This window comes from Lathyrus oleraceus, chromosome 1 (genome assembly GCF_024323335.1).
Source record: "Lathyrus oleraceus cultivar Zhongwan6 chromosome 1, CAAS_Psat_ZW6_1.0, whole genome shotgun sequence".
Classification (NCBI taxonomy): domain Eukaryota; kingdom Viridiplantae; phylum Streptophyta; class Magnoliopsida; order Fabales; family Fabaceae; genus Lathyrus; species Lathyrus oleraceus.
The window spans coordinates 433,554,294-433,567,799 of NC_066579.1; the positions used below are offsets into that span (position 1 = coordinate 433,554,294).

The following is a 13,506-nucleotide window of genomic DNA, read 5'->3' on the forward strand; positions in this document are numbered from 1 at the left end:
TAGCGGGTATGCAAATATATCTTTTTTCAAGTCTCTAATTTTTGCCTGAATTACCCTTGCGGGTTCTCCACCGAGACGCTCATTTTTGCCTAAGCCGCCCTTTCGGGTTTTCAACTTAGCGAGCTATTCTGTTTTTTTTTTGTTTTTTTTTCATTTGCATATACTTTTTTTTTTTTTTTTTTTTTTTTTTTTTTTTTTTTTTTTTTTTAGGCAAAGTATCTCTTAACTGCATCTGAATTCACAGGACGAGTGAAATCCTCCCCATCCATTGTTGTAAGCATCAAAGCACCGCCTGAAAAGGCTCTCTTAACAACATATGGACCCTCGTAGTTTGGAGTCCACTTGCCCCTGGAATCGGGCGCGAAAGACAAAACTTTCTTGAGCACAAGATCACCTTCTCGGAACACACGAGGTTTGACCTTCTTGTCGAATGCTTTCTTCATTCTTTGCTGATACAACTGACCATGGCACATGGCAGTTAATCGCTTCTCTTCAATCAAATTCAGTTGGTCATAACGACTCTGAATCCATTCAGCATCAGTCAACTTGGCTTCCATCAAGACTCGCATTGATGGGATCTCCACCTCTACTGGGAGAACGGCTTCCATGCCATAAACAAGAGAGAAAGGGGTTGCCCCTGTTGAAGTGCGTACAGACGTACGATATCCATGCAAAGCGAATGGCAGCATCTCATGCCAATCTTTGTACGTGACAGTCATCTTCTGGATAATTCTCTTGATATTCTTGTTAGCAGCTTCAACAGCCCCATTCATCTTAGGTCTGTAAGGAGAGGAATTATGGTGTGCAATCTTGAATTCAGCGCACAACTCATCCATCATCTTGTTATTCAGATTGGATCCATTATCAGTAATGATCCTCTCTGGCACACCATAACGGCAAATCAGCTGGTTCTTGATAAACTTCACAACCACCTGTCTGGTTACATTCGCGTACGAAGCGGCTTCAACCCATTTGGTGAAGTAATCAATTGCTACGAGAATAAACCGATGTCCGTTGGACGCTTTCGGCTCAATCATACCGATCATGTCGATTCCCCACATAGAGAAAGGCCATGGTGATGAAATCACATTCAGGAGTGTCGGAGGAATATGAATCTTATCCGCATAAATTTGACACTTGTGACATTTCTTCACATACTTGCAACAGTCAGACTCCATTGTCAGCCAATAGTAGCCTGCTCTCAACATCTTCTTAGCCATGGCATGTCCATTGGAATGAGTACCAAATGAACCCTCATGGACCTCAGTCATCAACAGGTTTGCTTCGTGTCTATCCACGCATCTGAGCAAAACCATATCAAAATTTCTCTTGTACAGCACTTCACCACTGAGGTAGAAACTGCCTGACAACCTTCTCAAAGTTTTCCTATCTTTCACAGATGCCCCAGGCGGGTAGACCTGGTTCTGGAGGAAATTCTTGATATCAAAATACCAAGGCTTGTCATCTTTCACGTCTTCGATTGCAAATATGTGAGCTGGTCTATCCAAGCGCATCACAGTAATGTTGGGAACATCATTCCACCATCTGACAACAATCATGGAAGCAAGTGTAGCAAGGGCATCTGCCATCCGATTATCCTCTCGAGGAATATGATAAAATTCAACTTCTGTAAAGAAAGTTGAAATTCTCCTTGCATAATCTCTGTATGGGATGAGACCTGGTTGATTTGTCTCCCATTCACCTTTGATCTGATTGACGACCAAAGCTGAATCACCATAGACATCAAGATACTTGATTCTTAAGTCAATGCATTCTTCAAGTCCCATAATACAGGCTTCATACTCCGCCATATTATTCGTGCATTTGAAGGTTAGTCTTGCTGTAAACGGAATGTGCGATCCCTGGGGATTAACAATCACTGCCCCAATTCCATTTCCATATTGATTAACAGCGCCATCAAACACCATCGTCCATCTGGAACCAGGTTCTGGACCTTCATCAAGTGTAGGCTCATCGCAATCTTTCATTTTCAAATACAGAATTTCCTCGTCCGGGAAGTCATACTGAACAGGCTGATGATCTTCAATCGGCTGGTGCGCTAAGTGGTCAGCCAAGATACTACCTTTGATAGCTTTCTGAGCTCGATACTCAATATCATACTCAGACAACAGCATCTGCCAACGGGCAATCCTCCCAGTTAAAGCAGGCTTCTCGAAGATATACTTAATTGGATCCATTCTGGATATCAACCAAGTTGTATGATTAATCATGTACTGGCGCAAACGCTTAGCTGCCCAAGCTAAAGCACAGCACGTCTTCTCAAGCATAGAGTACCGAGACTCACAATCAGTAAACTTCTTACTGAGGTAGTAGATAGCAAACTCCTTCTTCCCTGATTCATCTTGTTGACCGAGTACACAACCCATCGAGTCTTCAAGAACTGTTAAGTACATAATCAGAGGTCTTCCTTCCACTGGCGGAGACAAAATCGGAGGTTCGGACAGATAATCTTTGATACTGTCGAAAGCTTTCTGGCAATCCTCGGTCCAATCATGAGACTGATCTTTCCGGAGGAGCTTGAATATCGGCGCACATGTGGCAGTCATGTGGGATATAAATCTGGAAATGTAGTTCAAGCGGCCAAGAAAACCTCGGACTTGCTTCTCAGTTTTGGGTGCGGGCATCTCTTGTATTGCTTTGACCTTTGCAGGATCAACCTCAATACCTCTTTCACTTACCACAAAACCCAACAACTTGCCGGAACGGACTCCAAAAGTACATTTGTTCGGATTCAGACGAAGCTGGAATTTCCTCAAACGCTGAAAAAGCTTCAACAAATGCTCAATATGCTCAACTTCCGTTCGGGACTTAGCAATCATATCATCAACATAGACTTCTATCTCCTTGTGCATCATATCATGAAACAAGGTAGTCATAGCTCGTTGATACGTGGCTCCGGCGTTCTTCAAACCGAAGGGCATCACTCGATAACAGAATGTTCCCCAAGGTGTGATGAATGTTGTCTTCTCCATATCCTCTGGTGCCATCTTGATTTGATTATATCCGGAAAATCCGTCCATAAAGGAAAAGACTTTGAATTTAGCTGTATTGTCTACCAACATGTCAATGTGTGGTAGAGGAAAATCATCTTTTGGGCTAGCTTTATTCAAATCTCTGTAATCAACGCACATACGGACTTTTCCGTCCTTCTTAGGAACAGGCACAATATTGGCCACCCATTGAGGATATGTCGAAGTCACCAGAAACCCCGCATCAATTTGCTTCTGAACTTCCTCTTTGATCTTCACTGCCATATCTGGATGAGTTCTTCTGAGCTTCTGCTTCACAGGCACGCACTCAGGCTTCAAAGGCAGGAAATGTTGCACAATATCTGTATCTAAACCCGGCATGTCTTCATAGGACCAAGCAAAGATATCTGAATATTCTCGTAGCAAGCTGATCAAATCTTCCTTAACAGACCCTTCAAGAAGTGCCCCAATCTTCACCAGGCGCTCACAATCTTCAGATCCCAAGTTGACTGTTTCCAAGTCTTCGAGATGCGGCTGAATGATCTTCTCTTCGTGCTCAAGGAGACGGGTGATCTCATCAGGAATCTCTTCAACGTCATCTTCTTCTGCCTCAAATACAGGGAATTCAAAGTTGGGAGATGGCGTTGGATCATTATGTTCAATGGGTTTTAGGATCAACCTGCATAATGATTTTGGTTAAGAAAAACTTCAGAATTTAAACAAACAAATCATTATGCAGATGAAAAATGTTGCTTTTACAGCTTTTATTTTTGTTTTTATGGTTTTTTGTGATCACTGATTTCATAAAGAAAAGCAAAAAGTGAAAACAAAGGAAAAACAAATGTTTTGACAATGCAAAATTGAATGAAAATATCATTGTATATATGCTTTGCCAACAATGTCATCACTTCTCCTTTTGGCATGGGAGAAGGGTTTTAAACAAAATGAACAATTACTCTAATCTATGGATAACCGTAGGAACATCCACAGCGACCCAATTGTGGCAGACACCACCAGGAATAACAAAATTGTTCAGGTCTTCTGCATCTTCTTCTTCAATGATAGCAGCAGCTTCCTCTTCTGCAGGTTGATCAGCATGGATGAATCCTCCACTGGTGAACAGACCTTGCTCATTGCATGCCCCAGAACCAAAGCCAATGCCAGCCCGGGATCGGTTATCTTCAAGTTCAAGCACTTTCCCTAATCCAGCGATTGCACCACATTCAATGGCCAGCTTAGCATCTCGGTAGGAAGTGAATGAAGGAGACTTCTTCTCGATTGGTTTATCAATAGATAAAGCTTGAAACTGAGTTCCAACTTCATCCTCAGCATCAATATACGAGAAAGAAGATAGATTACTGACCAGGAGAGCCTTTTCTCCCCCTACTACAACCAATTTCTTGTTTTTCACAAACTTCAACTTTTGGTGTAGGGTGGATGTCACGGCGCCAGCCTCGTGAATCCATGGTCTGCCCAAGAGACAGCTGTAAGATGGGTGAATATCCATTACTTGAAAAGTGATCTGGAAATCACTTGGTCCAATCTTGATCGGGAGGTCAACTTCCCCAATCACGGTCTTGCGCGACCCATCAAAAGCTTTTACAACAACCCCACTCTGCCTCATAGGAGGACCTTGATATGACAGACGAGAGAGTGTGGATTTTGGCAATACATTAAGGGACGATCCATTGTCCACCAGTACATTGGACATTGCATCAGATTTGCAATTCATAGATATGTGTAAAGCCATGTTGTGGTCTCTTCCTTCCTCAGGGAGATCAGCGTCACAAAAGCTCAGAGTGTTGCAAGCGGTAATATTTGCAACAATGCTATCAAATTGTTCCAGGGTGACGTCGTGATCGACATATGCCAGATCCAAAACTTTCTGCAGAGATTCCCGATGAGGCTCTGAATTCAGCAATAAAGAAAGGATGGAAATCTTGGAGGGCGTGTGTAGAAGCTGGTCTACAATATTATACTCGCTCTTTCTGATGAGCCTCAGCATCTCATCAGATTCTTCATCAACAATGCCACTCGGGCCAACAGAAGAAACAGGAGTCTTTTGTACAGACGAGGAGGGTTTGGCGACATCAAGTGCCGGATTCTGAACATTCACAGCGTTCCCTACAGGGCGCTCAACAGATTCAGAAGAAACAGCAGGAGCTTTGGTGGGTGCGGAAAACACACGACCGCTCCGGGTCAATCCACTAACATCAGCGATAGTGGTCACGGAAGTGGAAGGCAAAGGTACTTCAACCCCATCCTGGACAGCAACAGGATTGTACCGGAAAGGTACGGCCTTATCAGATGAATACGGCACAGGGCCGGCTGGCTTGATAATCAGAGAAGGCGAAGCTTTAGGCTTGTTGCTATTGTACCGAATAACAACAGGCTCAGGCAATTTGAACACCGGGGAGATAACACTCACTTCGGGCTCAACAACATCCACATTGCGATTCTGGAGAATCTCAATGGTACCTTCATTCAACAGCATTTGTAATTCCTTGCGAACTTGGTCACAACCCAAACGATTGACAGAACAGACGCGACACTGGTCATGGTTATGCTTCAAATAGCTGTGCTGACACAGCATCTTATGTAATCCAACCAATGACTGCCGGATATGACTGACATATTTCACCTTGTACTTCCCAAGGTCTTCCTGGATCATATTCACAGATTTCCCATGCGAAGGCAATGGGTTCCTGGTGACATTCGGATTGGAGTCTTCAAAACTCAGAATTCCGCTTCTCATGAGGTCTTGAACCTTATTCTTCAGCGGGAAACAGTTCTCAACGTTGTGGCCCGGAGCACCGGAATGGTAGACACAATGCTGGTCTGGTTTGTACCACCATTGCGGATTTGCAGGAATTGCAGGAGGATCCCTGGGCGAAACCAACTTCCTCTCCAACAAGGAGGGATAAAGTTCTGTATATGTCATCGGAATAGGGTCGAAACTGACCTTCTTCCTATCATAGTTCACATTTGCTTGGTTGGTTGTACTTCCACGAGGCTGGTAAGCCTGTTGCTGTGGACGTTGCTGTTGCTGTTGATATTGCGGTTGTGGATATTGCTGCTGATGCTGATACTGCTGAGCATTATCCTTGAATACAGGCGCTACACTAGCCACCTGATGCTGATGTCCGGCACGATGTGCAGGCTTCCTCTGAACAGAGGGTCTTCGATGTTTTGGCTGAGACTGCACAGCATGCGCTTCACCTTCTTTCCTCTTAAACGCTCCATATCGTTTAGAGGAAGAATTATCATCTTTAGCCAACCGTCCTTCGCGGACGCCTTCTTCAAGACGCATCCCCATGTTCACCATCTCGGTGAAATCAGAGGGAGCGCTGGCCACCATTCTCTCATAATAAAATGACCCAAGAGTCTTCAGAAAGATCTTGGTCATCTCCTTCTCCTCTAATGGTGGAGTGATCTGAGCTGCCAGCTCACGCCATCTCTGGGCGTACTCCTTGAACGTCTCTTTGTCCTTTTGTGACATAGACCTGAGTTGATCTCTGTCAGGCGCCATGTCAACGTTGTATTTATATTGCTTGACGAAAGCTTCGCCAAGGTCATTGAAAGATCGGATGTTGGCACTGTCCAAGCTCATGTACCAACGGAGAGCAGCACCAGACAAACTGTCTTGAAAGTAGTGGATCAAGAGTTGATCGTTGTCTGTCTGCGTGGACATCTTTCTGGCATACATAACCAAGTGTGCCAAAGGACAAGTGTTCCCTTTATACTTTTCAAAGTCTGGGACCTTGAACTTAACAGGTATCTTCACACCGGGAACTAGACAAAGTTCGGCTGCTGACTTGCCGAAGAGATCTTTGCCTCTAAGAGTTCTCAATTCCTTTCTCAGCTCAAGGAATTGATCGTTCATCGCATCCATTTTCTCATGAACATCTGAGCCCTCAGACGCTTCAGAGTGATAAATGGTGTCGTCTACCCTCGGCATGGTATGCACGACAGGAGGAACAGGTATAGGGACCGGGCTAGATGCCGGCATTTGTGCAAATGTAGGAGCTGGCAGATCAGGCATGAAGCCAGGAGGCATCCCCCAAGGAAAACCGGGAGGCATAGCATTTGGCTGATGGGCACTGGCAGGCACCGATGTAGTAGCTATCTCTGATATGACAGTCCGCTGAACCGGAGTTGCTGGTTGTTGAGGAGCAGGCTGATTCTGGGCAGCAAGAAGTTGCTCCATCAATGCGCCAAGTCTGGCGACTTCATCTCTCAAACTCTGATTCTCTTGTTCCAACTGCTCCATAATCCTTGCAGAGTTGACCCTTGTATAATACCGGTGAGTCAGCTTGTCTTCAAAATAAATGAAGAACAGACGTTAGAACCGGAAGACCAGAAAAATGGGTACCTGCTTATGCAAGAATGATGCATGAAATGCTTTGTGCAAATGCTTTGATTTTCAAGGAACCCCCAGGGTATTCATTTGCAATATTTCGAATATTTAAACATTTTAATTGCTCATGGAAAATATTTCATTCAAAATATTAAGACAAAGAAGTACAGCATTCTTTTAAATATTACAAAGAGAAAAGGTAAATAACATCCTATGGATCCCTATTAGCTCGGGATGCCGGAAGACGAGAAGTGTACAACTTCTTGATCTCTCTCTCATAGGCGGCCTCCATATCAGCTTTCTCCTTTGCAAGTTGATCATACTTCCTTTTCCAGAATTTGGAAGACTGAGGAAGCAGAGAAGTCCAAGTGTCGTTCGGATCATCGATCATTCGGTGCTCGAGAAATTCAATCATATCATCTTTTTCCTTGAGCTGCTGCAGCAATTCCTCTCTCTCGCGGATCCAGGCACGCGAAAGGTCTTCTTCTCTCAACTCCTCTACACGTTGGGTAGGGAGGGTTGAAGGCCCAGCCACATCCAACAGTGTAGGTCTCGGATGGTCATATGGCATCAAGTAGGTAGCAGCCCTCTGTCTGACCCAAGAGGTGTAGGGCTCCAAAGCAATGCAGTTCTTTGGACCCAATTCATTCCTACTCTTTATGCGAATATTGCGCCAAGCGCGGACAAATCTGGCTTTCAGGCCTTGGGGATCTTTACCCTCCTGAAAGAACACACCTTCTAACAGAATGTTATGGGGTTTATCCTTTAGGGGGAACCCAAGCTGACGACGTGCAAGCGTAGGATTGTAGGTAATCCCACCACATGTACCAAGAAGAGGCACGTTAGGGAATTCACCACAAGAATTAATGATCTGGACGGTGTCATACACGCGATCATACCAGGTGATATCATCATTGGTGAGAGACATGAGTCTCTGAGACCACCGTAGACATCCCTTGTTCTCCTTGAAAGCAACTGTCTGCGGCAAGTGCGAAATAAACCACTTGTACAGCAGGGGTAAACAGCAGACAATGACTCCTCCATTCTTCATATTCCTTAGATGCATGGAGACATATGCATCACCCAACAAGGTCGGAACCGGATTAAGGACTGAAAAGATCCTAATGGCGTTCATGTCGACGAACTTGTCGAAGTTGGGGAATAGCACCAATCCATAGATGAGTAACACAAATAGAGCCTCAAAGGCATCCTCACTCATGGCCTTCCCATAAAAGGTTGCTTGGGCAATGAGGAACTCGGAAGGAAAACCCTGAATTCCGCCTTTGGTAGTCAGATTAGCTCTAATCAGATCTTCATCTATATGCAACAAGCTGGAAATCTCTCGAGCAGATGGAATACTCTCTAGGCCACTGAACGGCACTTGATCCAGAATCGGAATCCCAATAAGGTGAGAGTATTCTTCCAAAGTCGGCAGCAACTGGAAGTCCGGAAATAAGAAGCAATGATAGAGCGGATCATAGAACTGAGCAAGAGTGCTCATCAATCCCTCATCCACTTGAGTAGTCAGCAACGGCAGAAGCTTCCCATAGCGAGCCTTGAAACCCAAGGGATCTAATACATACGATGTCAGATTCCTTAACTCTTTTACATCAGGCTGCTTGAAGCTGTACTTCTTTGTATGCCTTTTCGGTCTTTCCATGTCTGAAAATTTTGCAAATAACCCTTTAAGTTCCTTGAAAATTTCTCTTTTGATGACATGAATGCGGATGAATGCGTGAATGCATGAATGCAACAAACACACTCAAGGATCAATCAAAGCACACCAAACAAAGGTCGTGGGAAAGCTCTATGCATCCCTAATATCAATCATCCATTTTGGTGGATTTAGGTTTTCACCTTATCGACACCCAAGTTCCATTGATATTAACGGTACATGAACCGGTTCAAACATTCCTAATATCAACCAGCCGCTTTGATGGATTTTAGGTTTTACACCTGATCCGGGATCCATTGATATTAACAATGTTTGAACGACTCAACCACGAATCACGGGTTTGTTGAGAGTCACGAGCATGGAGTCTCGGTTAAGAACCACCCAAAGGGAGTGTACTAGGGTTTAAACCTGCCAGACATGTTCTATCAGAGGTTCCCATAGTCATCGTTCCATCTCTCGAATATTATCGGAGGAACGAATACTCGTATTCCAAGAATATTCTCAAGAGAAACTCTTATGAGTGTAGTATCGCGTAACAATCGTATCAGAACCGACATCTGAACGACCTCCGCACTACGGTCCTAAAAATAGGCCAAGATGGGTTTGGTAAACTAAGGTCCTTGGCTTCTGCGGAACATGATTGAAAGAATAATGCCTAACCACAAATAACTTGTGTGACATTATTAGTTCAACATGACCTCCACCAAGTGAATGGACTCGCAAGTCAACTGGCTAAGGACTACTCCACACCAGTCGACAAGACTATGCCATTCTCCTATCCTAGAGAGCACTCGAGTTCGGGTATAGAACTCATCTCACAGATCACCAAAGCACACAGCAAATGTATATCAAGCAATTCACACATTACAATCAATACAGTTATCCCAAATTGTACAAAAATATGTCAGATAAAGAATAATAACATATATCACAACAAGGGTGAAAAGTAGGCAATACCACCAGGGATTCTGGTGAGATCTCCCCAGCAGAGTCGCCACTTTTCTGTAGCGGTGTATTCGTCGCTATATGATCTATTGGTTAAATCATAAGCTAAGAGATACATGAAAAATTTCGAGTCGCCACCGCACTTTTATTTATCCAAAGGATTGGCTAAAAAGCGAACAAAAGCCTAAGAAGTTTTACACGTAGAAAACTAATAAAAAGATCAGAGAGTCTGGGTAAGGGGTAAATTACGCAATGGGAAGGTGTTAGGCATCCATCACGTCCTAGGTACTCCTAGGGAGCCCTTTTCACACTTGTTATGCTAAATTATCATTTGTTATGACAAAAATATTGTGCAAACATGATTGGGATGGTGAGAAAAGAATATACAATTTTATTATTATTGGGTTATTGGGTTATTGGGTTCGAACGGATGAACCCGTTGCCTACGTACCTTCCATCAAAGGTAAGGATCAGAACGCCGTAGTTCGGCTAAAAGATTTCCAAAAGTGGGTTAGGTTCAATTTTAAACACAAACCCTAGGTCTTACGTTATCCACGGGAGAAAACTCAACCTTATACAAACAACAACGTCCACCATGTGAGAACAGCTTCAACTTGCCAGGGAGGGGTTAACCCTATAATAGGCAAGGAAGACTTACAATTCAATCACTAAAGACAGAAGGTGAGATTAACATCAACCACTAAGATAAATCAAACCTATAGCTCATGTATGAAAACATTAATGGACAAAGCCAAAACAAGTGAATGAGTGGAATTACTGATTATGATTATGAAAATGGAGTCAAAGTATAATTAAAATCAATTCAAATAAGTATTATGAAAATGGAGTTTGAAAAAAGTCAAGGACTTGAGTCCAGGTTTTTAGTTAGAAAACATGAAGATGTTTGCACAACACTTATGTCAAGTTTGAAAGGTAAAGTGTGAAAAGGTTAAGACATAATGAATGATGAATGGATGGATGGACAGTAAAACTTCTTAGAAGGTTCACTTCTTGAAATCATATAGGAGATGATTCAAGTGTGTCCTTTGGAATGCAATGGATAATAATAAACAAACAAAGCAAAGGCGGATATCGGATGCCAATCACTGGTCTTATACCAATCTCCTAAAACAAAATGGGATATCAGATGCCACTCAATGGACTTACACTAATCTCCACAGGCAAAGAAATAAAAAGCGGATACCGGATACCAATAGATGGATTTACACCAGTCTCCTAGAACAGAAATGGATATCAGATGCCACTCAATGGACTTACACCAATCTCCTCAAAAGAAAATAAAGGTGAACTATGGAAGTCAACTGCCAATCTATCTGGACTTAGGTTAACTCCACAGTATGCTCACAGGAAATCCAATGCCACATCACAGGGACTTACAATGGATCCTCACATACAAGAACAAAAGCAACAATATGATCACAGGTATGCAAATGCCAACTTACAGGGACTTATAATTGCAACCTCTCATACAAACAGATAAACAAACTATGATCACAGGAAAACAGATGCCAACTTACAGGGACTTATAACTGCAACCTCACATACCAACATCAAACAGATCAAATTATGATCACAGGATAACAGATGCCAACTTACAGGGACTTATAACTGTATCCTCACATACACACAGATAGACAGAAGATATGAGTGACCCATGAGGTCTTACACTCTATCCTTCCATATCACAGGAGCAAATGCCAAAGCGATGGACTTACAATTGTCCTCAATGGGCAAACAACAATGATAGCATCACAAAAGCAAATGAGATGATCATGCATTAATGGCAATTGATGATGATGATAAATGCATAGCATACAGGCAAACAAGTGCACATGGAGCAATCAATCAATCAATGAATAACAAACAACACACTCTATAGCCAAACAATGGGGGGCTCACACAAGAGGGTTTGACTTTAAAAGTCCACTGTAATGGGTGAAGGTCGCTCTTAACCTGGCCATTGAGGGGCTCAGGTGAAGCAGATGAAAAAGAGATGAGGGGTGTGCCTCATTGCTTCAATCTCATATCAGAGAGAGCATCAAAGAAAGTGTGGGAGTTCAGAAAGTAGGAACTCTCTCCACATTATTGACTCGATTAGATCTTGGGTATTTATCTCATTGCTTCAACCATGTAATGGGAGCAAAGAGAGGACACACTGAATAGTGGGGGATAGATTACTTATCCCTACCTTCCACCAATTGCCTTACTTGAAGGACTTTTCCTGCTTAGGACAAATATAAACAAACACAGGCATTGCCTCTTAAGGAGGACTTCAGACAGTTTGCCCGGTCAAATAACAGACCGGGTCTCCAGACTACATGAAGAAGAAGTAATTATACCTCAAAGCAAATGCTAAAAAGCAAAGCAAGCAAGCAAGTTCAAAGAACTTAGGCAACTAAAGTACCTGCAAAAGTCAAACTTATTAGCAAACAAGTCAACAGTCAAAATCAAAAGGAAATGAACCAATAGTCACACAGTGGGACCAATTGTGCAAGGCACAAAGACTCAAGCATATGAGTCACCTACAAAACAAATGTTAGCACATGATAAACAAATCAACTCAATCAAAATTGAATGATCCTTGAGGCATTGGTGCTCAACCTGAAACAAACAGCTCAATTGTAAGCTTATAAGACCACTAGGACTAGCCTAGGGTCAAAGATGAAAGAAAAGGTCAAGGCAGCAAGCAATATTCAATCAAAGTCAAACTCAATCATGTAGGAAGCAAACACAATTGGATTCAAACTTATATCATGCATCATGGTCATTTCATATGCAAAAGGATGCAAAGCATGGCAAGAGAAGCATACAAAAGTCAACAGCAAAGACTTCATTCAAAAGTCAACTCAAACAATCTCAAAAATCATGAAATAAATCACACTCAATCCTAACATCTAACATGGTATACATGCAAAATTTCATGGCATTTGGATGAGAGGAAGGCAGTCAAATAAAATCATGAAATCAAACCAAATTCAAGTAAGCATAATGAAAGTCAACAAACATGGGTCAACTTCAAAAAATCATATCAATTTGAAAACAGAAGAGAAATGAATGAAATTTACACCAATGCAAAGCTTGAGATGTCTAGTTATCACATATGAAATTTCATGGTCATACAATAAGATTTGAGAATTTCACAAAAGATTTGGCAAGGCATAGCACAAAAAGTCAACAAATGACCACATATGGAAGAAAATTCTCAATCAAATGGAAAACAGCATGATTAATTCCAAGAAAATTCATACATCAATTAGACATACAAGGGATCATTCATGCAAAATTTGGAGTCATTTGGATAAGAGGAAGCATGTGAACAAAAATTGTGAAAATGCATGATCATGGTATGACACCAAATGCAACACATGACTTCAGAAAATCATAACTCTCAATCCACAAATGATAAATGCACAAACTTTATATGGAAATGAAGGTCAATGTGTCTAGTTCCTCCACAAAAAATTTCAAAGGCAATGGATACAATATGACAATTTCACAAAAGGAATGGAACAATGTAT

General features: G+C 42.4%; 1 protein-coding gene across 1 annotated transcript; it reads right to left on the reverse strand.

Moving 5' to 3' along the window:
• Positions 1-1,286: 1,286 nt before the first annotated feature.
• On the reverse strand, positions 1,287-2,498 carry LOC127080345 (uncharacterized; the record flags this gene model as incomplete). Its single annotated transcript, XM_051020675.1, has 1 exon — positions 1,287-2,498. A coding segment is annotated over one exon (1,212 nt), but the record flags the coding sequence as incomplete, so codon positions are not given.
• Between the last annotated feature and the right edge of the window lie 11,008 nt (positions 2,499-13,506).